The sequence below is a fragment of the Cyprinus carpio genome, chromosome A22 (assembly GCF_018340385.1).
Source record: "Cyprinus carpio isolate SPL01 chromosome A22, ASM1834038v1, whole genome shotgun sequence".
Taxonomy (NCBI): Eukaryota; Metazoa; Chordata; class Actinopteri; order Cypriniformes; family Cyprinidae; genus Cyprinus; species Cyprinus carpio.
The window spans coordinates 14,878,858-14,905,407 of NC_056593.1; the positions used below are offsets into that span (position 1 = coordinate 14,878,858).

Genomic DNA, 26,550 nt, shown 5'->3' on the forward strand with positions numbered 1-26,550 from the left:
ATCCAATGGTGAGTGAGTAATGTGAAGATAAATTTCTCTAAATCTGTTCCCATGAAGAAACAATCTCATCTACATCTTGGATGGTCTGAGAGTGAGTAAATGTGTGTTGACAATCAATCCTAAAGTGTGAAAAATTAAAGCCAAATCAGATTTGTGTGCAGTGTGAACAAAGCCCAATAAACTCCTAATGACAATTTCTGAAAATATCTAACTCAAGCTGATATTCCTCCTTGTCTTAATTCATTTAATGAGCCTTCACTGCATGATGTATACCACTCCTGAGGTGAAGACCACAGTCCCACCAACGATCTACGCCGGATCTAAAGAAAAGTTTTGATAAGGAAAGGGAGGTTTGTATATTGTATTTGTTTAGATATTGTGATATATGTATTATTACCTTTGATGGCCTGTCAGGGTGAGTCACCATCTGTGGATTTGTAGCTATCGTTGCTTTCTGGGATCTTATTTTTCCATAAATTTTTTTTTTTTTTGTGTAAGCCTATTTCTGGCGCACGCAGAGAGTTAAAATAGCTGGATTCGAGTTTAGAAAAGGCCTCAGAGCGAATAATATGAATATCTGAACACCCTTTGGAAATGAGAAAGAAGAAAAAAAAAATCTTTTAATGGATACTGAAGCACTGACAATCCATTATAAGCTATTTGTGAATGTTTGTGCAATTAACCCACCTGTGTTGTGTTTAATAGACAGAAAACCAAACCGAGAATAAATTTGAGATTTTTTTCTTGGGTGATCAGTAAAATGTAACCTGTGACCCAAGACAAGCCGAGCATCACTGCCAGAGAAAAACTACTCATCATCTTCTTCTTCAGAGAAGTTTTACGTGATCTAAACAGAAACAGTGTGTTATCTGTGAAATATTTTCCCATAAATCTGGTGGATAACTGATGTTTTCTGGTCCCAAAGTAAACACACTTGTTTAAATTAGGGTTGGTCCTGCAGATTTTGTAAGAGAAGTGCAGCAGTATTGCTGTGTTTGAGATCAGCATGAGCAGTAAAGGGAGCACGAATCCCCAAAACATGGGTTTCTTTATATTGAATTTTTGTTTGTGGTCCAGTGAAGCCAGCCAGCAACTGCAGAAAAGAAAAATGACAACTGAACCAAAATTTCTGAAATCAATGTAATAATATTAAATAAACTGAATTAAAAATAAATTAGTGAAGTTATATTTGTTACTTACAACTCTTCTTGTCGATAACCTAAAGGCTCCTCCACACGGTAAGTGGAACCCAATGAGATACCAACAATAACAGCAGGCAAACCTAAACAGGAAAAGCTTTATAGACACTGATGGCATTTTTATATATTAGAGACATTTTTTGATGGTTAAGGTTTAGTCATATGTTTGTTGTGCAATTAATACCCAGGATGTATGGAAGTGGGAGAACGAGCTAAGCATTTTTTTTTTTGCAATATTCTTTAAAATGTTGGTTAATAACAATATAGAAGTGATTATAGAAGAAGACAATACAGAAGACTATTTTTAATTTAGTTTGAGCAAAATGAGTGATTTCTAAAGCCTAATCAGTCACAGTTTGCTTAATTTCACCTTTGGACTGAGCCTCCAACACAATACTCAGTATAAACAATATATACTCAACATAATTGTATTAAATATAGATAATGCTCAAAAAAAAAAGTAAATTTTTATTTGGTTTATCACACTGGTAGGAAAATGCCACAGGATTCAGTTCCACACAATTAGATTGTAATAACGCAGAGTTTCATGACCATTCAGGACACAAATTTCACTGCATTTCACCATAGACATCACTGAAAGTAACAATAACTTGCATTTCTCTAAATGGGCCAGGTGTTGAATTAGTAACTGATTTGACTGAATTCAATTCATTCAATGAAGACTCATAACTCTTCAGCTGGTGAGGTTTTTCGAATGATCCTTTGAAAGAACTGGCTCATAAGAGTAATTTGCTCATGAATCGGACCACACACAACACTGGCATAACAGCAATACAAATGTGAATATTCATACCATTTAATACATTTACACATATATTATTTTAACCCATAATGTAACCTATTTGAACACCTTTAATAAGAAGTAAGTCATAAATTAAATAACACATTAGTGTTTTGTGCACGTTCAATGTCCCCTACCCCATCCGACAGCCATGGCGACCTGTGGAAACCATGGAGGTGTTCCAGACACTGAGTTTTTGAACAGCAGAAACACATTAATGCCGTACAGAGTGTTCCAAGTGAACGTAAGCAACAGGAAGTACTGAAGCAGAGCTGTAAATGCCGTACAGGGTCCCTGATCTGAGTACTTGTGATGATCAGACTCAGGAACTATATTCTCGCCAGACATCTTTGCTCCATTCACATGTTGGACAGGGTTGTTTATGCCGAAGATGAAGAGAAGGTAGAAAACCGTCATACTCAAGCAGATGTTCACCACTAGCAGAGTAGGGCTGCCTCCTCTTGACTTCCTGTGGTATGTGTATGAATATGAAAAAAAATGCTTCACCACTGCAAAAAGCTGTACGATTAACAGTGTACACTTTTACCTGGTAATGATTTGGTACAATGCTGTGACAGACAGTCCCACCACAGACAGAGCAGAGCCGGTGATGCTGATCCAATGCAAGGCTTCAGAATATTGATAATTGATATCAAATGCCTGCAGAAAATGACAACTGCATTAGATTCTAGTGGAAATGGCTTTAATTCATAGCATCATAGACTCTACTGATCCATTTAACTCAAATATAAATGGTATTTACATCTTGATGTAAATGTATCTTACCATCAGAATAGCAAAGTTAATCCATTATGTGGGGCTTTCGAATATTATGATAAGTCAACAGTCTGTAACACACTGTGAACAAACTGTGTAAATTGCTTTGAATAAATAATCTAACAAATGCATAAATGTAAAAAAAAAAAAAAAAAAAAAAGCAAAAAAACCTGAAATGAGGTCACTGGCTACTTCTATTTTAAATGTGTGTTCAGACACAAATAGAAAATGTATTTTTGTTTTTCAGTGTGTTTGTTGCCATTGTGTGTAATAATTATTTTCAGACACAACTACAAACCCAAAGTCCAAAGATACTGAAAAAAAAAACAGTATGTAAAGACCAGAACATTTTAATTCCAAAATTGGGAGTAAACTGAAATGTCTTGATTTTGAATTTAAAAATTTATGCAGAATTTATGCAGTTTGTAGAACTTCCATTTATACAGATAGGGTAAGAGTGGAAAATAGCAATAGGACCTGTACAGTAAGTGGCAGATTGAGGAGCAGCAATAAAACAGCACAGTAAAGGAGCAATACACTATAGTACTGGCGAGTAAGGTGGGTTACCATTGTAAACTCATAAAAAAATTAATCATTACCTATTTTTATCATCTCAGGATGTTGAGTTGACAGTTTGGACTCTTTAGTGCTTCAGAGAGCAACTTCACTCCGGAATCCTTCAGGTCATTTTGACTCAAGTCCAGCGATCAAATGGGGTAGTTTGATGATTGTAGAGCTGATGCCATACTTTCACAACTCTGATCAGCGAGATTATAGAAAGACAACCTAGACAGAACAAAGAAGCTTTCCAAAACACACAATTCCTGACATCTCTAATTAGTCAAAAGAATACCCCATTGAAAAGCACTGAGAACACCACTGTGATGAAGGGGTGTGCCTGGTTTACAACAAATGTTTAAGGTTTTATATGTTAACATAAGTTCATTACTCTAGCATGAACTAGCAATGAACAATACTTCTACGACCTTTATTAATATTAGTTCCACTTGTAAATAAATAAATGTAAATGTAAGATTGGACTCAATAGAGAGATCATATACAAACAAGACAACGAGATTGAGAATAAATCTATATTTAGTTGAAAAAAAAACAACATCCTCAACCCAGTATATTAGGACCCAGCTCTGGAACTTCAGCACAAAGAAAATAAGATGAAAAATTCACTCAAATATGGTGACACTGAATGATCTTTATATTAAAAATATTTCTTAAAGGCAAAAAAAAAAAAAAAAAAAGATAAGATAAGAAGGCAGATTGAAGAGCTTGTGCATATCAAATTTTCCATCCAAAAGCAACTTCAGAAATGACCACAGCATTGAGAAAAACACAACAGTCCAATTAACAGCATGCCACTGAGAGAACTCAATACTACTGAACATTACAAAAAAAAACACTTTAAAAGCATCACTCAACAAGAAAGCAAGGCTGAACTTAGCATTCAAAACATACTGTTGTTCAAATAAGACCAGTTTAGCAAAATCTTGATGCATGTACAAGTTCAGTTGCATGATGCACAGGCATAGATATATCCAGCCTGAGGCATGAGAATTCGCTGATATATTCATAGCGAAACTGCTTCACTATATTATCTTATATATTCATTATATTTTACTTAACCTGTTAGTGATGTCTTGATTATTTAATGTATATTTAAATACATCTGTTCATCAGAACAATCATCAGAACAATTTATGACAGCCACTCTTTAAATGATTATATCTCCAATGACAAACGGAGTAGAAACATAATTTTATAATTAGATTTAGAAGTTAATGCAAAAACTGCCATATATGCAACTTATAAATAAACAGCAACTGAATTTAACAGTTTTGACTCTTGTTTGAAACCTTAAATAATGTAGTAATGTGCAAGTAAAGGGCTCCAGTTTACAGCATATAGCTTTTTTCCCTTAAGTAAATTGTAATTGTATTTATTTAAAGACTAAGACACAATTTGTTCAGTAAACCACTGTTTTATATATATATATATATGATATATATATATATATATATATATATATATATATACATATATATATATATGAAGTACTGAAAACTCCCAGGATGTTAAGACCAGAGCAGAGGGCAAAGTTGGTTCAATGGGTCCTGGGTGTCCTCTCCATCTTTGAAATTTCATGTTCTTCATTTAAGCATTTACCATCTCTCTCTATGATGTAGAGCTGTGTGTAGATTCTGTTTAATAAGGTTTTTTTATTATTATTATTTTATTATTATTATAATTATTATTTTGTAATTTGATTCCCTCAAATAAGGTTTCATACATTTTCCTCATGATGGTTTTGTGTTGGCCTATGACTCTCTGCAGGACATAATCCACTGTTTGGCACAAATATTGGTGCTGCACTGACTTAAATACACAATTTGTCGCAGCTCTGCAGAAAGAAAAGTGAGATGAAAAGGGCAAGAGCTCCTACTGTAAAAAGCAGTTAATATAAAAAGAAAAACAAAACCATTCACAATGTTTCCATCACATATTTTATTCAAAATAATCCTACATTTAGACAAGAGTGCAGTTTTACATGCTTCTTGTAGATGTGTGTTGCTGGTACTATGATTATTGCAAACACTGAACTATAGTTTCCAGACATTACAAATTGAGTTCCTCAATGTTCTGTTCTAAGGCTAATATAGTTTTCTACACACTGTAGATCAAAGATGCACTGCAGACATCTGAGGGACATTTCAAGGATCACAATCATTATGATGCTCAGATATATTTTACAGAGTAATAACAATTTGGAGTCGAGTAGATTACTTGTGGATTATTGTTTTGATTTTATCAGCTGTTTGGACTTTCATTCTGATGGCACCTATTCAAATGCAGAGGATCCAATGGTGAGTGAGTAATGTGAAGATAAATTTCTCTAAATCTGTTCCCATGAAGAAACAATCTCATCTACATCTTGGATGGTCTGAGAGTGAGTAAATGTGTTGACAATCAATCCTAAAGTGTGAAAATTAAAGCCAAATCAGATTTGTGTGCAGTGTGAACAAAGCCCAATAAACTCCTAATGACAATTTCTGAAAATATCTAACTCAAGCTGATATTCCTCCTTGTCTTAATTCATTTAATGAGCCTTCACTGCATGATGTATACAACTCCTGAGGTGAAGACCACAGTCCCACCAACGATCTACGCCGGATCTAAAGAAAAGTTTTGATAAGGAAAGGGAGGTTTGTATATTGTATTTGTTTAGATATTGTGATATATGTATTATTACCTTTGATGGCCTGTCAGGGTGAGTCATCATCTGTGGATTTGTAGCTATCGTTGCTTTCTGGGATCTTATTTTTCCATAAAAAAAATGTTTTTTTGTGTAAGCCTATTTCTGGCGCACGCAGAGAGTTAAGAATAGCTGGATTCGAGTTTAGAAAAGGCCTCAGAGCGAATAATATGAATATCTGAACACCCTTTGGAAATGAAAAAGAAAAAAAAAATCTTTTAATGGATACTGAAGCACTGACAATCCATTATAAGCTATTTGTGAATGTTTGTGCAATTAACCCACCTGTGTTGTGTTTAATAGACAGAAAACCAAACTGAGAATAAATTTGAGATTTTTTTCTTGGGTGATCATTAAAATGTAACCTGTGACCCAAGACAAGCCGAGCATCACTGCCAGAGAAAAACTACTCATCATCTTCTTCGTCAGAGAAGTTTTACGTGATCTAAACAGAAACAGTGTGTTATCTGTGAAATATTTTCCCATAAATCTGGTGGATAACTGATGTTTTCTGGTCCCAAAGTAACACACACTTGTTTAAATTAGGGTTGGTCCTGCAGATTTTGTAAGAGAAGTGCAGCAGTATTGCTGTGTTTGAGATCAGCATGAGCAGTAAAGGGAGCACGAATCCCCAAAACATGGGTTTCTTTATATTGAATTTTTGTTTGTGGTCCAGTGAAGCCAGCCAGCAACTGCAGAAAAGAAAAATGACAACTGAACCAAAATTTCCAAAATCAATGTAATGATATTAAATAAACTGAATTAAAAATAAATTAGTGAGGTTATATTTGTTACTTACAACTCTTCTTGTCGATAACCTAAAGGCTCCTCCACACGGTAAGTGGAACCCAATGAGATACCAACAATAACAGCAGGCAAACCTAAACAGGAAAAGCTTTATAGACACTGATGGCATTTTTATATATTAGAGACATTTTTTGATGGTTAAGGTTTAGTCATATGTTTGTTGTGCAATTAATACCCAGGATGTATGGAAGTGGGAGAATGAACTAAGCATTTTTTTTTTTTTGCAATATTCTTTAAAATGTTGGTTAATAACAATATAGAAGTGATTATAGAAGAAGACAATACAGAAGACTATTTTAATTTAGTTTGAGCAAAATGAGTGATTTCTAAAGCCTAATCAGTCACAGTTTGCTTAATTTCACCTTTGGACTGAGCCTCCAACACAATACTCAGTATAAACAATATATACTCAACATAATTGTAGTAAATATAGATAATGCTCAAAAAATATAAGTAAATTTTTATATGGTTTATCACACTGGTAGGAAAATGCCACAGGATTCAGTTCCACACAATTAGATTGTAATGACGCAGAGTTTCATGACCATTCAGGACACAAATTTCACTGCATTTCACCATAGACATCACTGAAAGTAACAATAACTTGCAGTTCTGTAAATGGGCCAGGTGTTGAATTAGTAACTGATTTGACTGAATTCAATTCATTCAATGAAGACTCATAACTCTTCAGCTGGTGAGGTTTTTCGAATGATCCTTTGAAAGAACCGGCTCATAAGAGTAATTTGCTCATGAATCGGACCACACACAACACTGGCATAACAGCAATACAAATGTGAATATTTAAACCATTTAATACATTTACACATATATTATTTTAACCCATAATGTAACCTATTTGAACACCTTTTCTAAGAAGTAAGTCATAAATTAAATAACACATTAGTGTTTTGTGCACGTTCAATGTCCCCTACCCCATCCGACAGCCATGGCGACCTGTGGAAACCATGGAGGTGTTCCAGACACTGAGTTTTTGAACAGCAGAAACACATTAATGCCGTACAGAGTGTTCCAAGTGAACGTAAGCAACAGGAAGTACTGAAGCAGAGCTGTAAATGCCGTACAGGGTCCCTGATCTGAGTACTTGTGGTGATCAGACTCAGGAACTATATTCTCGCCAGACATCTTTGTTCCATTCACATGTTGGACAGGGTTGTTTATGCCGAAGATGAAGAGAAGGTAGAAAACCGTCATACTCAAGCAGATGTTCACCACTAGCAGAGTAGGGGTGCCTCCTCTTGACTTCCTGTGGTATGTGTATGAATATGAAAAAATAAAATGCTTCACCACTGCAAAAAGCTGTACGATTAACAGTGTACACTTTTACCTGGTAATGATTTGGTACAATGCTGTGACAGACAGTCCCACCACAGACAGAGCACAGCCGGTGATGCTGATCCAATGCAAGGCTTCAGAATATTGATAATTGATATCAAATGCCTGCAGAAAATGACACCTGCATTAGATTCTAGTGGAAATGGCTTTAATTCATAGCATCACAGACTCTACTGATCCATTTAACTCAAATATAAATGGTATTTACATCTTGATGTAAATATATCTTACCATCAGAATAGCAAAGTTTGCATTTTTTAGTTTTTTACAACTGCAAACTACATGTCCCGAGGGACTCTTGTTTTTAGTGCAACCGTCAGTGATCCAGTCCTGTTTATCATAACTCCAAAACACGCAGGCAAAGTCATTGAGGGACATTGTCGAATCGGCCTGAAAGTTCAACAATGTATTAATTTATAAATACCATACTTGTACAGACCCGTGTCAATGTATTTGATAATGAGGAACATCACAGTATAGTTTATACACTCTAAAGGGGTCATGGAATGCAGTTTCAGATTTTTATATTGTTTATCATGGTTAATTTATAAACTAAGTTTTGCTTCACCAAAAAAAAGGTTCAATATTTGTAAAAATTAACATTTTCCATCCTCACAGAAAAAAAAAAAAGAAACAAAAAATATTAAAGAAATGTGAAGATGTGAAAGAGGTGTTACCTCTTCCAGAAACAGAAGCAAATGCCCACTGCTGTGATTGGTTAACTGAGGGGTCCTCACGTAGCCCGTAATGTCACAGGCGGTTGCCTGGAAGTATAATAGGGCACCTACCGAACAAATTATCAACTTTTGTTGTCTTCAGGAATTATTTTTTTGACAGTGCGTGCCAAGGCACTATGGAGAAACCAAGGCAAGTGAGCATTTTAGAAAGTGTGTTCCCCATGTCCAAGGTTTATATTAACATTTAATCATTTAGCAGACGCTTTTATCCAATGCGACTTACAAATGAGAACAATAGAAGCAATCAGACCAACGAGAGAACAACAACAGTATACAATTGCCATGACAAGTCTCAGTTTGTCTAGCCCAGAACCCGTAGCAAGGTTTTATTTTTTTTTATTTTTATTTTTTTTCAAGATTAGGATAGACAAGAAAAGGTAAGTGCTAGTATTTGTTGGTCAAGTGCTGGCGAAAAAGATGAGTCTTTAGATGTTTTTTGAAAATGAGTAAAGACTTGGATGTTCGAATTGAGATTGGGAGGTCATTCCACCAGCCGGGCACAGTCCAGGAAATGGTCTGTGAGAGTGATTTTGAACCTCTTTGGAATGGCACCACGAGGCGCCGTTCACTTACAGAATCCAAGCTTCTGGAGGGCACATAAGTTTGAACTACTGAGTTTTGGTCGTCTTGTAGGCAAGCATCAGTACCTTGAATTTGATATGAGCGGCTATTGGTAGCCAGTGTAACCTGATGAGGAGAGGAGTAACATGAGCTTTTTTTGGCTCATTGAAGACAGCCCTCGCCGCTGCATTCTGGATCAGTTGTAGAGGTTTGATAGTACATGCAGGAAGGCCCGCCAGGAGAGCATTACAATAGTCCAGTCTGTAGAGAACAAGATGTTGGACAAGAAGTTGGGTGGCTTGCTCTGACAGGAAAGGTCTAATCTTCCTAATGTTGTATAAGGCAAATCTGAAGGACCGGGTAGTTGTAGCAATATGGTCTGTGAAGCTTAACTGATGATCCATCACAACTCCTAGGTTTCTGGCTCTCCTGGAAGGAGTTATGGTTGACGAACCTAGCTGTATAGAGTAGTTGTGATGTAACGATTGGTTAACTGGAACCACCAGCAGTTCTGTCTTAGTAAGGTTGCGCTGAAGGTGATGGTCATTCATCCAGCTAGAAATGTCACTCAGACAGGCTGCAATGCGAGCAGCTACCACCGGATCATCTGGTTGGAATGAGAAGTAGAGTTGAGTGTCATCAGCATAGCAGTGATAGGAAAAGCCGTTTATGACAGATCCTAATGACGTCATGTAGATGGAGAAGAGAAGTGGTCCAAGTACTGAGCCTTGAGGAACCCCAGTAGCAAGAAGTTGTGTTAGAAACTTCACCTCTCCAAGACACCCTGAAGGACTTAAACCACAGGAGTGCGGTTCCAGAGATGCCCATCTTTCTGAGGGTGGACAGTAGAATCTGGTGATTAACTGTGTCAAAAGCAGCAGACAGATCCAGCAAGATGAGTACTGAGGATTTGGAAGCTGCTCTTGCCAGTCACAGGGCTTCAGTAACCGAGAGCAGAGCAGTCCTCAGTTGAGGGATGGCTTGTCACGGTGTCTGGGTTGTGTATCCCTGGGTGTCCGCTAGAGGTCTCACTTCCCCATATCATCACCCCACCTTAGGAACTACATTTCCCACTAGCCTTGTCTGTATTCATCACTGTTCATTGTATTCAGCTGTCCCCACTTACATTGTTTGCACCTGTCTATAAATACCCTGGTTTGTTCTGTCTTTGTTACGGAGTCCTTGTTTAATGTCACCCTGGTTTTTTCGTGTTTCCTTGCCGATGTTTATGTTTTCTTGTTTTTGGACTGCTTACCTGGATTGTGACCTTTGCCTGGCTGATTATGAGATTTGGATTATCCCAATAAAACACTGCAATTGGATCTACCTGTTTGTGTGCGTGTCATGACAGAAGGACTCCGTCATGCCTAAATTCCAGCGGTGTGGGATTTCGAATTGGTTCCCCAGCCACCATGGAGGAACGGAGGGGGAGATTCCTGAATTTAACCACCCCTTCGTCAAAGGGGAGTGAGGTGGGTGGCCTGGTGCAATTGTTTGGACCATGGCAGTCGGGGTTAGGTTATAATGATGCAGCCCTGAAAGACTTGTTTAACGATTGCCTGGATGACCCTTTGCCTCAATGGGAGATGAAGGGGCTGGAGATCCTGGACTTTTGGGGGTTTACCAATTACCTGCACCATCGTGCTCAGTGGGATACATCAACCACACCTGAGTCTCCAGATAAGATGGCCGCCAGCCCAGCGCCACAGCACAAGATGGCCGCCAGCCCAGCGCCACAGCACAAGATGGCCGAATCCACACCTGCGTCGCCAGACAAGATGGCCGACTCTATGCCTGAGTCTCCAGACCAATTAACCACCAGCTCCACATCATAGAGGGCTGAGGAGGAGGAGACGGGCGTCTACCGTTCCTCAAGGCCCAGAGGACGTTCCAGGGCTAGCATGTCATGCCGTCCAGGAGGACGTTCCCGAACAGCCGCTACCGAAAGAGGCAGTTCCTGAGGCCGTTGCGAGGATGGCCCGATGCCCAATGCGGAGGCAGAGGCGGTGCCCGATGCCGTTGCGGAGGCCGAGGGGTGCCACCGATGCCTGCCAGGCCGTTCCCGAGGGGATGCCGACAGGCGAGGCTACGTTCCCGATGCCCGGAGGACGTTCCGGAGGCCGAGGCCGGTGCCCGATGCTGTTCCGGAGCACGAGGCAGTGCCCGATGCGGAGGCACAGCCCGATGCGAAGGAGGACGAGGCGGTGCCCGATGCTGTTTCGGAGGCCGTGGCCGACGATGCCTGTCTCCCGAGGCGGTGCCGAGGCCGTTCCCGATGTTCGGGACCGAGGAGGTGCTTGAGCCCGAGGCCATTCCTGAGGTGGTGCCCGATGCCGTGACCGAAGGTGGCTGAGGCCGTTCCCGAGGCGGTGGGCGGTTGCCCGAGGCCGTTCCCGAGGCGTTCCGGGTGACCAATGCGGGTGCCCGATGCGGTGCCCGAGGCCGTTCCCGAGGCGGTGACCGATGCCGTGACCGAGGCGGTGCCCGAGGCCGTTCCCGATGCCGTGACCGATGCGGTGGACCGAGGCGGTGACCAATGCGGTGCCCGATGCCGTTCCCGATGCCGTGACCGAGGCGGTGCCCGAGGCCGTTCCCGATGCCGTGACCGAGGCGGTTCCGAGCCCGAGGTCGTTCCCGAGGCTGGTCCGAGGCCGTTCCCAATGCCCGATGACCGAGGCCATGTCCAAGGCTGTTCCCGAGGCCGTGCCCGAGGCCGTGCCCGATGCGGTGCCCGAGGCCATTCCCGATGCAGTGCCCGAGACCGAGGCCATTCCCGATGCGGTGCCCGAGGCGGTGCCCGAGCCCGAGGCCATTCCCGAGGCGGTTCCCGATGCCGTTCCCGATGCCGTGACTGAGGCGGTGCCCGAGGCGGTGTCCGAGGCCGTTCCAGAGGCGGTGCCCGAAGCCGAGGCGCCTCACGTCTCCACAGGCCGTCCAGAGCACCTTCACGTCTCCACAGGCCGTCCAGAGCGCCTTCACGTCTCCACAGGCCGTCCAGAGCGCCTTCACGTCTCCGCAGGCCTTCCAGAATGCCTTCACGTCTCCGCAGGGCCTCCGGGATGGCAGGTTCCGCTCTGGTTGCTCAAATGGCGGGTTCCTCCCTGGCCGTCGGCACAACCGGAACTGACGGATCCTCCGTGGCCAGCTGAACTGCCTGGTCCCTCGTGGTCCCCTGAACTTTCGGGTCCACCCTGGCCCCCTGAACTAACTGATCCACCTTGGCTGCCAGTGGAGCCATCACTGCCTGTCCCTGTTCCCCTACACGGGCCTGGCCCTCCATCCCTCCCCCTGTTCTACCTCCACCAGTCCACCTCCCTCCTGGTCTTATTGTTTTGGGTTTTGTTTTGGTTTCTGAGGAGCATCTGGAAGCTGCTCCTTAGAGGGGGGGTAATGTCACAGTGTCTGGGTTGTGTATCCCTGGGTGTCCGCTAGAGGTCTCACTTCCCCATATCATCACCCCACATTAGGAACTACATTTCCCACTAGCCTTGTCTGTATTCATCACTGTTCATTGTATTCAGCTGTCCCCACTTACATTGTTTGCACCTGTCTATAAATACCCTGGTTGTTCTGTCTTTGTTACGGAGTCCTTGTTTAATGTCACCCTGTTTTTTCGTGTTTCCTTGCCGATGTTTATGTTTCTTGTTTTTGGACTGCTTACCTGGATTGTGACCTTTGCCTGGCTGATCATGAGATTTGGATTATCCCAATAAAACACTGCAATTGGATCTACCTGTGTGTGTGTCGTGACATGAGGGACAAGCATCTGCATCTCGTGGTTTGGGTGCTACTATTGCTTAGGCATAGCGAAGGCTCAGATTGTGGGGATTCTCTGGTTGAGCTTGCAGAAAAGTTTGAGAAGGGTATGGACCTGCAAGCTAGAGTGCTTTCGGGATCCCGATGCTCTTTCTCTTGGGTTATTGGATCCCACCGATAGTGCTATATTTAGTTCATCTAGTGAGAGTCATGCAATAGATGTGGTTGACGATGTTGATGATAGGAACTGCGCTGAACCACAGACTTGGCTCTTCGCACCACTAAGCAATGGTGGCTTCAGAGGGGCATGATGTAAATATATCTTACCATCAGAATAGCAAAGTTTGCTTAGTTTTTAACAGCTAGCAACTACATGTAACGAGGGACTCTCACTTTTAGTGCAACTGTCAGTGATCCAGTCCTGTTTATCATAACTCCAAAACAAGCAGGCAAAGTCATTGAGGGACATTGTCGAATTGGTATTATGCGAATAGTTTAACAGCTAGTAAAAATTTTTTCAGCATGCAGATTATGCTAATGTTGAGGGTGCGGCTAAGCATGGATACGCAAAGATGCCCCCTTTGGAGAAGACGCTCACGAGCGTTCTCTCCCAGAGTTAGTTGTCTTCTTTAAAGACTCCTGGCCTGCCATCCAGACCACTTCAGGGCACAATCAAGCTGGTGGAGCCTTGCACACAATGACTGTGTTACAAGCTTACTAAGCTGACTTACTCAGAGACCTAGATGAGGGCAAGCGTTTGTCCCCTGAGGCAGTTGAAGAACTGCGCTGCACCATAGACTTGGCTCTTCACACCACTAAGCAATGGTGACTTCAGAGGGGCATGATGTAAATATATCTTACCATCAGAATAGCAACATTTGCATTTTTAGTTTTTTACAGCTGCAAACTGCATGTCCCGAGGGACTCTTGTTTTTAGTGCAATCATCAGTGATCTAATCCTGTTTATCATAACTCCAAAACACACAGGCAAAGTCATTGATGGTGGTTAAATCTTGTGGCTATGATCCACTGTTGCCTTCCGGGCATTTCGGCTCCTTCGTTGAGGCACTGGTCGAGAAGTTCAGGGAGGAAAAGGCACGGTCTACTACCTTACAGGAAGTTCATTCCCTGCCATCCCAAGTCTTCCTCTAAAACCTCTGAGGGGGCTGGTCCATCTCGATCTGAAAATCATAGACAGGATCAGAAGACTAGCATGGCCACCTTTGCCCTTTCTATCTCTAGGAGTTGGGCGCAGAGGCAGGCGAGCGCAAAGAGACGCTGCTTATTGGGCTTGAGGCGCCTTGGCTCATTGTAACATAGCCTTCTGAGGATAGCCATGTTCTTAGCTTGGTTAATGGGATGTCCCACCTGATTAGCCTGGTTCCCCATTTTTCTGAGTTATGTTAGTGGCCTCAGGCGTCATTCTCACCAGGTGCACAGGCATGTGCCGTGGCATGGCTGAGTGGGCATTCTGTTCCCCAAAGTGTCCGCTAGAAGATGCAGCGCGAGTTCCCTAAAAGAATTACGCATGTAACCCCAGTTCCCAGAAAGGGAACGAGACTCTGCGTCCCCTTGCGATGCCTAGGGCTTGCCTGTTTTTTAGTCTCCTTCAGACAACCAAGTTGGTGACGTGTTCAGCAGATGCCCACTTATACTTATGGGCAGCTGCCTGTGACATCACGGGCTACGTGGGCCAATGGGATTGGAGTTGTTTCACACGTGCTTCAAACACTGGTCCTCCTGGCGGCAGTACCCAAAGTGCCTGCTAGAAGACCAAGCATCTCATTCCCTCTTGGGGAACTACGGCTACATGTGTAACCTGAGATGTTCTCTCTCTCTCTCGGTGTGTGTGTGTGTGTGTGTGTGTGTGTGTGTGTGTGCTCACCAATCAAAGCAGCACATTAACATGGAGTGGTGATTAAACTGAATGCTGTTCAGTAGAGTCACACTGTAAATCTATTATTCAAAGTCTAATTTAAACATTAAAATAAAGAAACATTTTAGGATTTTGAAGCAATGCATTTCTAATCCCATTTCAGCAATGCATTTCTAAGGCTCAGATATTTAGGAAGGCTATGCAAGGTTTTGGAGTTTCTTTCCATCCACTGACAGAACAACATCTGAGTTTGAGGGTCTTTATCTAACAGCACATCGCTGTTATGATTGATAAACAAACATGAGCTGTTCAGAACATGGATTCTTGATTACATATGGTAATGATGCATGATAAGAGGTGTCAAATTCAGACGTTTCAGAAGGGTAGAAAATAAATATTAATATTTTTAACTGGGGAGCTAGTTTTGAGTTGTGAAACTTGCAGTATTCTAACTTTGTATATATGTAAATATCAATAATATTTTGATTCTCCATTGCATGACCCCTTTAAAAATAAAAGTTCTTTATTGGCTTTGATTGTTCCATTAAGAATTTTTTATCACATTAGTGGAACCTTTCCATTCCACAAAAGTGTATTTATAGTGGAAAAAGGTGGTTCTTTAAGAACTGTTCACTGAAAGGTTCTTTGGGGAACCAAACATGGTTCCTGAAATGTAACCTTTATTTTAAAGAGTGTAGAAAATGGCTTCCTACCATCAGTAAGGCCTGAAAATTTAGGTGAAATTGGAAGGTATTGCATACTTTATAATGTAATTATAACCATGCTGAAAAGCAAGAGGTGTGATGTTGGACTAGCTGCTCACCGATGGTGTGACTGCAAACTGAACCTGATCTATTCCAGAATTTTCTTGAAGATTAGCAGATATAACTCTTCTCTTGGTATCCAGAGAAGGTTTAAAGCTTTTTGACTGGAAGAACTGATCATTATCATAGAGGACAAACCCAATATCTTTATCAAAATCTACAGAAAAAGTGAAATAGTCACTATTAAAATATAACTCACAACAGATCATTTTATGTGGAATTTCAAAATACAAGAAAAGGAAAAGTAAAGTTGTAGAGTAGAGTCTCAATCCAGCTTTACCTTCACTGAATGTGACATTCATTTGAAGGTCAACTATATGTTTGGAAACTTCAGCCTCTGTTATATGCAGTTTAATTCTGTCAGGTAAAAAGTTGTCATTCAGCCCTGGAAATATTAAGATAAGTATGTCTTTTAGAAGCACGCTAACATGCTAAAAGGATATTTATAATAGCTTTACTCCTACAGTATATACAGGACACTATCGATCAAAAGTTTAGAACAATTACAAAGTAATCTCTTATGCTCACCTGCATTATTTGTCTACATTACTTATCATAAATACAGTAAAATGGTAATATTGTGAAATGTTATGTTTTCTATTTTAATATATTTTAATTTGTAAATTATTCTTGTGATGACAAAGCTGAATTTTCAGCATTGTTACTTCAGTCTTCAGTGTCACACGATCCTTCAAAAATCATTCTAATATGCTGATTTGCTCCTCAGGAAACATTTTTAATTATTATCAACGCTGAAATGGTTTTGCTGCTTAATATTTTTGTACAAACTTCAAACCCTTGCCTTTAAAAGAGGTTAATTGCACTTGTCGGATTGGCGTTTGTCCCTTCAGTGACTGCACTGCCATTTTCGGTTGCACCAACAATGGATTTGGTTTCTCACGCAGAGAGAGTTTCTGTAGAGTCTGTGTTAATCTGAACAAACAAAATCTGAAGTCAGAAAAAAATAGAGTGCTTATGAATTTTGCATATACTATTAAATGGTACTGTCAGTGGCAAATCAAGGAGTGTGAAATGTTTTGTTACTCAGAAATTGCAGTATGGTCAACTGAAGAGTACATCTCATGACTTGCATTCAGGAGCTGACTGATTGTAGCAACTGCCGATATGGCAATATCCTGCACAATGAAGAAGAAAATGTTTTTCAAGACAATTGTGGATGGTATTCAGTATTACATGACATTACATATAGTGTTCTGTGCTGTACCTGGATTAGTCAAATTAGTATATATGTCTATTTCATGTGAAGTTTAAAAAAAAGTTTTGACACTGATCAAAAGTACAAAATCGCTCATGACTCCTAAAGTGCTTGTCACAGACTCGTGTCTTATATCACTGAAATTCTGGCAATTCAGCTATTTTGGATTTTTTGAAAAACCTACTCAATGTGAGGTCACATGAGAAAAAAATTGTGGAGTCAGGCCACTGTGTGGCACTATAACAGGACAAAAACCTAAAAACGGCTATAACTACACATCCGTTAGTTCAATTGACTAGAAAATTCACATGCAGTGTCTGTGTCTAAAGTGCCAAGGCAGTCTCAATCTCAAAAAACATAGCTACCGTTGGCCAATGAAGTTCAAGCACCTTTTTAAAACAGTGTAAGCGGAGGCTGATCGGAATGAAACTTGGTGGGCCTGTTTGACTCGTGGCCTTAAAAGTCTGTGAGAAATTTGAAAGAAATCGTCCTCTAGGTGGCGATATTGTTTTTTTTCAAGTGTGTAAAAGATTGTATATTCCACGACTTTTCACACATACACACAATATTCATATCATATGATAGATTTCCTTATTCTGAACAACTATGAATCAAGAACCAGTGCTGTCCATCAAATCTTTTGTTAATTATTCAATATTAAAAAAATCCTTTTGCTAACTAGTCCTAGGGTTTTTTGAACAGCATTTGGAAAGCCATAACTGGATCCTTTGAAAACGTATGTTGCCAAGTGTGCCCAAAAGCCTATTGTTCCTAAACAAAAACTCATAACTTTACGAAATCAGCTGAGTGCATGCAACGTGACATTGCAAAGAAGCATGCAAACTTTTATGGAGATCGGACCATCGGTGGCCCATTAACCCTCAAAAAGCTGCAAACACTGTATTTCTATGGCAAATCACATGATAGGGCTAAGACCATCACAGATGGCCTAGACCATCACAAAATCAGCTGAGTGTGTGTGACGTGCCATTGCAAAGAATCATGCAGACTTTTATGGAGATCATCCCATCGGTGGTTTGAAGTTGCAAAAACTGTATTTTTGTGGCAAATGGCCTGAAATGTTTCATACATACACTTGATCTTCATATCTTATGATAGATCTCCTCATTCTAAACAATTTTGCCTCTAGGATGGCTGCTAATTTAAAAGTCCTGGTTTTACACCCCAGCACCATTCTGACCATCTCATTATACAAACATTAACACCTCCATCAACTCCCCTCTGTTAGCTTGTCTGAAGGACATCACTGGACCTCCTGCAGTTTGCTTATCAAGCAAACAGGTCTGTGGATGATGCGGTGAACATGGGACTGCACTTCATCCTGCAGCATCTGGACAAACCAGGGACTTATGTGAGGATCCTGTTTGTAGACTTCAGTCCGGCCTTCAACACCATCATCCCAACACTCTTTGAGATCTCTCTGTTCCTAGCTCTATCTGTCAGAGGATCACCAGCAGCAGCTAGTGAAACTAGGAAAATTAATGTCTAACAGCAGAACCATCAGCACTGGCGCCCCTCAGGGATGTGTGCTCTCCCCACTGCTCTTCTCCTTGTACACCAACGACTGCACGTCTAAAGGCTGATTTATATTCTGCGTCGGACCTACGCCATAGCCTACACATAGATGCACACTCTACGCCGTAACCTATGCCATAGCCTGATGCCTCAGCCCCGACATGCACCTCTCCAAAAATCTAACAGCGAGTCAATTCTACGTGGACTGCAAGCGTTGTGGTTGGTCTGCTAGAACTAGTGATGCGTGGGTCGGGTTTTTTTCCAACCCGCGGGTCCCGCTTTTATGAAATTATTTGGCCCGCCCCAGCCCGCCCTGCAAATAAAGTTACATTTCTTTACCCGCCCCAACCCGTCCCGCAGATTATGAGGCGGCCTATTATAATTCGGCTATCAAACTGCCCAGCTATTTCACTTCAGCACCGCATTTCACACACACGTGCGCGCAAATGAAGATTAGAGCCTGTAGTCGGTGAAGAAGTCTCTATCCACAAACAGATGTACATCGTCTGCAGATATAAGGTATTTTATTGCACTTTAACAAGTAATCTGAACGGCCTGTATATGTGCAATATTTTAAACAAGCCCTCACTAACTGAGTTTAATGCCACAGTTATGTTAGAATGCATCTCCTCCTTGTTTCTGTGGCAGCGCGTGGTCCAGAGCGCTGTATGACCGATGCATCAGTTCAATTCAACTTTACTCCATATATGAACTTGCCTGTTTTTAAATACTTTATATTTAACATGTTTCGTTTATGTCCAATATTAGTGTTTAAACTGATGGACTTTAAATGAAATCTAGGCTACTATTGATTTTCACCGTTGACTGAACATTTAGACTGATACCGTGCGGTAAATTTGTCACAGGACGCGCAATATGACAGTTGCGTCCGACTATATATGAACCTAGCTCTTTAAAATACAGTAAATTTTATATTTAACGTTAGTTTATCAGTATGTTTTAAAGTATATTTTTTCGAAAACACCAAATAGTTATGCAATGACAAGAACAAAGAGTCTCTCTCTTACTCCACCCATGCACGATAATATTGTGTATCGTCGATCTGATCTGATTTGAAAAAATGACCATATCACCCAACACTACAACGTATGTTTTTTTGTTTTTTTTATGACCCGCCCCAACCCGCCCCACAAATAAAGTGACAATTTCTTTTCCCGCCCCAACCGCGGGTTATGAGATGACCCGCGCATCACTAGCTAGAACCCCTTCCTCCGTATGTACTTGAGTTTGGTGTGTTTTTATAATGTGCACTTTAATATATTTTAATGTTACACCTTCTTATATAAAATAAAACAAAGCAAATAACAAGTGTCTTATCATTTATTATACTACATAGCATTATACATCAGTAGTTGCCATGCCATGGTACAAGTCCTTGTGGAGATTGAAAGAATGCAATATCTTCTCCTGTTCTGTTGTTTTCTCCTTTTTGTAGTTTTAAATAATGATTTAATTTGATATTTATTTGCCGCCATCAAGGCTATAATGCTTCTCCGACGAGCCACTTCTTCTTCGGCTTTTGCTGTGGTACTGCGGGTTACACCAGCAACATGTGTGTGGACACTGCAGACTAGCGGTTTGCATGTGTACTGCACATTGACATGGACAACAACACAGAAGTATAAATGAAAACTGACGTGCAGCCTACGGCATAAAGGCTATGGCGTAGCTCTGACGCAGAAGTATAAATCAGGCTAAAAGGTTGTACTTCCTTCGCCAGAAGCTCAACTATTTTCAGAGAAGTGTAAAGCTGTATCTGTCTTTTTTGGAAACTGATACTAAAGACTGTTCGGCGATATGAAGGATGCAATGCTACTCTATAGGTACTCAAGACTAACATGAGATTGGCAGAAACTGTGTGTTATGTCCCCTTTAAAGACATTAAAATGCTTGGACCCTGGTAATAGCTGCTTGCAGCTATATTATTATATTTTAAAATCTTTGTAATCAGATTACAGTTACTTGTCTATAGATTACACAAAAGAAAGAAAAGAAAAAAAAAAAGAAAAAAGGGAATAATTAGTAACATTATGATATATTTAAATGTTGTATTTTTAAAATCATGAAGTAACTTTAAATGTTAATATCTGCTTAAGGCTTATTAAGTACCGTAGTGTGTGTAGTTTGTTGGTCAGAAAGCAGGATGTTGGTTATTTGAGCTGCATTTGTGATGTTGTGGGGTGTTAGCCGTTCTGGTATGGATGTGAGGATCTGGGTGCTGGAGGCTAAGTTCTGTTTTTTTTGATGAGTTTGTGATGTTGTGTTGATTTTAAGGAGTAGCTCCAGAAACCTTGATTTAAAATAAATAAATAAATAGAAAAATATTACAGTCATCAGGCATATATTACATACCCATGCATTAATGGCATCCAGGGTCAAACTACAGTTGAGTATGTTTGGAGAATCAAAATGAGTGAGTAGCTATATTACAGAGGGCTGATGCCTGGTGCATGCAGCTGAAAAAAAAAATAAAATAAAATTATATATATAAACATACAGTGGGTACAGAAAGTATTCAAACCCCCTTAAATTTTTCACTCTTTGTTATGTTGCAGCCATTTGTTAAATCATTTAAGTTCATTTTTGTCCTCATTAATGTACACACAGCACCCCATATTGACAGAAAAACACAGAATTGTTGAGATATTTGCACATTTATAAAAAAGAAAAACTGAAATATCACATGGTCCTAAGTATTCAGAACCTTTGCTCAGTATTTAGTGGAAGCACCCTTTTGATCTAATACAGCCATGAGTCTTTTTGGGAAAGATGCAACAAGTTTTTCACACCTGGATTTGGGGATCCTCTGCCACTCCTCCGTGCAGATCTTCTCCAGTTCTGTCAGGTTGGATGGTAAACGTTGGTGGACAGCCATTTTCAGGTCTCTTCAGAGATGCTCAATTGGGTTTAAGTCAGGGCTCTGGCTGGGCCATTCAAGAACAGTCACGGAGTCATTGTGAAGCCACTCCTTCGTTATTTTAGCTGTGTGCTTAGGGTCATTGTCTTGTTGGAAGGTGAACCTTCGGCCCAGTCTGAGGTCCTGAGCACTCTGGATAAGGTTTTCATCCGGAATATCCCTGTAGTTGGCCGCATTCATCTTTCCCTCGATTGCAACCAGTCGTCCTGTCCCTGCAGCTGAAAAACACCCCCACAGCATGATGCTGCAACCAGTCGTCCTGTCCCTGCAGCTGAAAAACACGACAGGTGATGAGCAGTGCCAGTGTTTTTTCTCCACACATACCGCTTAGAATTAAGCCCAAAAAGTTCTATCTTTGGTCTCAGCAGACCAGAGAATCTTATTTCTCACCATCTTGGAGTCCTTCAGGTGTTTTTTAGTGTCTTGCACTGAGGAGAGGCTTCCGTCGGGCCACTCTGCCATAAAGCCCCGACTGGTGGAGGGCTGGAGTGATGGTTGACTTTCTACAACTTTCTCCCATCTCCCGACTGCATCTCTGGAGCTCAGCCACAGTGATCTTTGGGTTCTTCTTTACCTCTCTCACCAAGGCTCTTCTCCCCCGATAGCTCAGTTTGGCCGGACGGCCAGCTCTAGGAAGGGTTCGGGTCATCCCAAAAGGTCTTCCATTTAAGGATTATGGAGGCCACTGTGCTCTTAGGAACCTTAAGTGCAGCAGAAATTTATTTGTAACCTTGGCCAGATCTGTGCCTTGCCACAATTCTGTTTCTGAGCTCTTCAGGCAGTTCCTTTGACCTCATGATTCTCATTTGCTCTGACATGCGCTGTGAGCTGTAAGGTCTTATATAGACAGGTGTGTGGCTTTCCTAATCAAGTCCAATCAGTATAATCAAACACAGCTGGACTCAAATGAAGGTGTAGAACCATCTCAAGGATGATCAGAAGAAATGGACAGCACCTGAGTGTTAAATATATGAGTGTCACAGCAAAGGGTTCTGAATACTTAGGACCATGTGATATTTCAGTTTTTCTTTTTTAATAATTCTGCAAAAATGTCAACAATTCAGTGTTTTTCTGTCAATATGGGGTGCTGTGTGTACATTAATGAGAAAGAAAATGAACTTAAATGATTTTAGCAAATGGCTGCAATATAACAAAGACTGAAAAATTTAAGGGGGTCTGAATACTTTCCATACCCACTTTATATATATTACTGCATACTGTGATAAAAAAGGAAGCTAGTAGAGAGACAAATACCAATTGTTGTTTCTGGTGGACATCTCTCTACGGAGGAAGCAAACTGGCCTAGGACAGTTTTTGGAAAGGTGAATTTGCTAGTGTGTGAGGGCTTCTGTTCAGGGCAGAAATTTTCTGTACAAAACAAAAAAAAAACAAGACTGTTAGTAATCTTTAGACCCTTTACAAGATTATTCAGTCTGCATATCATACAATATTTTCAATGGGTTTTACGTATGTTGCAGGTAGTTCCAGTCCAATCATCTGGGCAGATGCAGATCCCGTCTTGTAAGATACCCTTGTTTTCACACACCAGACTCGGCACGGTTACTGTTGTGTACAGGCTGCTGAATGTTGTACTGATGCTGTAGTTGGGTGTGCTGGTGGTGCTCTCTGTAGTATTTAGACACCAAGTCTTCTCAAAAACAGCTGTTTACAGAGACAAAAAATCAGACAAATGTATTGAACCGACCTTTAGTCTTGCTAAATCTGGGCCAGTTTGCCATTTTATATTCAGTCCAAGAAATGACTGCTTAGAACAGAAAAAACACAGTCTGACTAACATCACAACATGCAGTGACATGATCCATTGATTAATTTCACGTGGAGAAGCGGTGATTTCTGGTGTTATGAGAAACAGTGATTGGTGACACAAGGATGTAGGTGACATATGATTAACTTTTGCAAATGCTGAGCAACTTTTGAGAGCAACAACCAATAGGTGTGAAGGGCTCTGTCAGAGGAGCTCATGTCACTGTCATGTCAAGTGCCTGCAAAACATGTCAGAGAATATGTGGCACAGTTTCACTGTTCTATATGTTTTTGTCTGTACAAGCACATAATGGATATAATAAAATAACGATGGAAAAGAAAGTGTCAGCTGTCTCAGTGAGTTTGTTTTATACGTTGGTAGTAATTGTTGATTATATGAAAGAATGAGCAGTAAAATACTGATGCAGATCATACTAAAAGAGCTTCCTGTGCATAATGTTCATTATTAAGGACAATAAAAACTGATTATTTCCTCAAATTTAAATGATGTATTGGCATTTTTTCATCAGTGAGTGAGCTTATTAAAGCAATAAGCCCCAAGATGTTTACATTGAATTTTCTAACAGCTAAGGAGAATTCTTAGGCATGTGAATCATCTGCCTTATCTGATACAGCCTCCAATAAAAACAGAGACTGGAACTGTGTTCTCATGCGCCGTGTTATTTATTTACTTTTTAACACGATATATGATATTTTTTCACACACATACATCAGCTTATCTCTCAGTTGAGTACTCTTTTATAGTTTACCACTCTGGTGCTGTTCGCATGGTAGTCAAAGGTGACCAAACTTTTGTATTTAAATGAAATGAATATACTATAATTTAGTTTGATATTGTTTTAGAGCTTTCAGTAAGATCTTGTTTAGGTGCATCACCAAATATTTTCCATTACATGAAGTTTGCATTCTCATTAATTTTCAATATGCTCATTTCTGACTGTGAACAAGTACAAGTGTGTGACTTTTGTTACAGGACCATTTACCTTTTTGAATAATGTCCATGGTTTTTTATTTATTTATTTATTTATTTTTGATCACATTGCAGTACCAAGTTTTCGTACCATTCCGAAGAAGTAAAAAAAATCTAAAACAAACAAAACATTAAATTTTCCAGTCAAAAGGACTGGGGAAAATTCAGAACCTTAAAAGCATAGCGGAAGGTTTTATAGAACAGGTTGCGGCATAGCATGAATGTTTGTAGAGTAATTTGAAAGTTCTGTATGACTGCCTCTAGGGGGCGAAATGCAACTATCCTATGCAAATGTCAGAGATAGCGGACAGAAAGGTGATTTAGACAAGAAGAGTCAGGGCCCTATTTTAACGATCTAAGCGCATGGTCTTAAGCGCACAGTGCAATTGCGCTTAGGGCATGTCCGAATCCCCCTTTTGCTAGTTTAAAGATATGAAAATGCTCGGTGGGTTTTAACCCCGCACATGTTCTAAAAGGGTTGTCCCTATTCTCTTAATGAGTAATGGGTGTGTTTTGGGCGTAACGTGCCATAAACCAATCAGAGTCTCATCTCCCATTTGATTTTACAATCCAGTTGTGCTCGCGCCATGGCAGATTCGGTATTTACATGGCGGAATTGGCAAGGGGAAAAACTCAGTGCCTCTCTAGTGAGGGAATGGATCTGCTCGTACAAGTAAATCTAATACATGAAATGACTATCCATTATATAATGTAAGTAGTTTCATATTTATGTACACAATAATAATCTTTTACATTTTAATCCTTTAATTTTTCATTTTTAAAAATGTGTGCTGCTGCGTATTTCTGTGTGTGTAATAAGCAAAGTGGACACGCATTATTCACCCGCCTATAGGCGCATATTAGCCTTCTAACGCACTCTTTAAATAACCATATATATATATATATAGTGCCAGACTTTAGAACTGGTTTTTGTTGGTCAATGGTGCAGTCTATTTCAGTTGCCTCAAAATAGCAAAGTGCCAGCAATATGCCTGAACACAACTCGTTTTCAGACCAAATGCATTTGCTTTTTAAACAACGTGGTGCAGGACGTAAAAAAAAAAGATAACTGCATTAGGCTGCTGAAACTAGCAAAAAAACACTTGTATTGCACCTGGTTTCACATTGCGGCAGGGGTTTTGATAGGGCCCTCTGTCTGACTAACCCTGTTGCTAGCATCTGAATCGAATATTCCCCTACCATATTGTATGCACGAAAAAAAAAAACCCTAAAAAAAGTAGGTTTGCCTAAAAAGTAGTATTCCCAAATTCATAGTAAATACAAAACAGTAGGTGAAAAGTCTATGGATGATCTATTACCTTCCACTGGAATTCTGAAGTGTGCATTCAATGGACACTTTACTATCCATCACAAGGCCGCAGGAGAGAGCAGTCTGAATTTCATTCATACTAAACATATAAATTCTATATATTTGTAACTGCATATTTACATATTTGCACTGCATACACACATACATTGCACAGTCCCCTTTGTGAAATTTGTTTTTATTTGTTTATATTGTTTGTTATGGTACATTATGTAGTCAAATTAGTAGGGGAGAGCAGAGCACAACAATTTTTGACTTTCTCAGTTTGTGTAAATCCACTTCTGGGTTCAGGGTATTTTTTTTTTCCACATTAATTTGGTTTCATGAATATAGAATATACTTTTTTTCCAATAAGAATGGAAAGAAAATATGACATTGTGTTGTAAGAGGCCCATATAACAGCTTAAAATGCTATTTGATCTAATCCAAAAAATAAAAAAAACACCTAAAATGTTTTTTCAATACAATAATTAACTTTTTAATATACAATAATGGCATTCATCATAGTGCAACTGGTATTTAAACCTGGTTTATGACTTCTGCTAGTTTAAAAACTGTTAAATGACAGTTGAGGATTAAAATAATAGCAAATGTGTCTCATTTTTAATAACCCCTAAAAACTGAGATCAAAAACTACCTTCAGTAAAAAAGTTACGTATGGTTACATAAATATTCAGTGATATTTTATAAAGTTTTTTTTTTTTTTATTTTTTTTTGGCGTTTTTTTTTCATATTATGTTTTTTTTGCAGCTAGTAAATGCAATGGTGTGGTAAAGAGATAAACATTACACAGGAAGTGTCTTGTGGTACTGTAAATAAAC

At 40.0% G+C, this 26,550-nt stretch overlaps 2 protein-coding genes across 2 annotated transcripts; both read right to left on the reverse strand.

The window, feature by feature from the left end:
* Positions 1-663: 663 nt before the first annotated feature.
* Positions 664-2,787, reverse strand: LOC109046712 (adhesion G-protein coupled receptor G7-like). The gene is made up of 5 exons (XM_042712490.1): positions 2,549-2,787; positions 2,139-2,470; positions 1,201-1,282; positions 935-1,093; positions 664-847 (listed from the first exon to the last, which is right to left on the reverse strand). The coding sequence occupies exons 2-5, from the start codon at positions 2,416-2,418 to the stop codon at positions 679-681; spliced, it is 690 nt and encodes a 229-aa protein (XP_042568424.1). The 5' UTR covers positions 2,419-2,470; positions 2,549-2,787; the 3' UTR covers positions 664-678.
* A 2,493-nt stretch (positions 2,788-5,280) lies between these two features.
* Positions 5,281-20,967, reverse strand: LOC122134909 (adhesion G-protein coupled receptor G7-like). Its single transcript, XM_042712011.1, has 13 exons — positions 20,840-20,967; positions 17,002-17,093; positions 16,760-16,890; positions 16,238-16,342; positions 15,957-16,114; positions 8,435-8,593; positions 8,196-8,308; positions 7,783-8,114; positions 6,843-6,924; positions 6,577-6,735; positions 6,329-6,488; positions 6,041-6,230; positions 5,281-5,963 (listed from the first exon to the last, which is right to left on the reverse strand). The coding sequence occupies exons 2-12, from the start codon at positions 17,034-17,036 to the stop codon at positions 6,054-6,056; spliced, it is 1,611 nt and encodes a 536-aa protein (XP_042567945.1). The 5' UTR covers positions 17,037-17,093; positions 20,840-20,967; the 3' UTR covers positions 5,281-5,963; positions 6,041-6,053.
* Between the last annotated feature and the right edge of the window lie 5,583 nt (positions 20,968-26,550).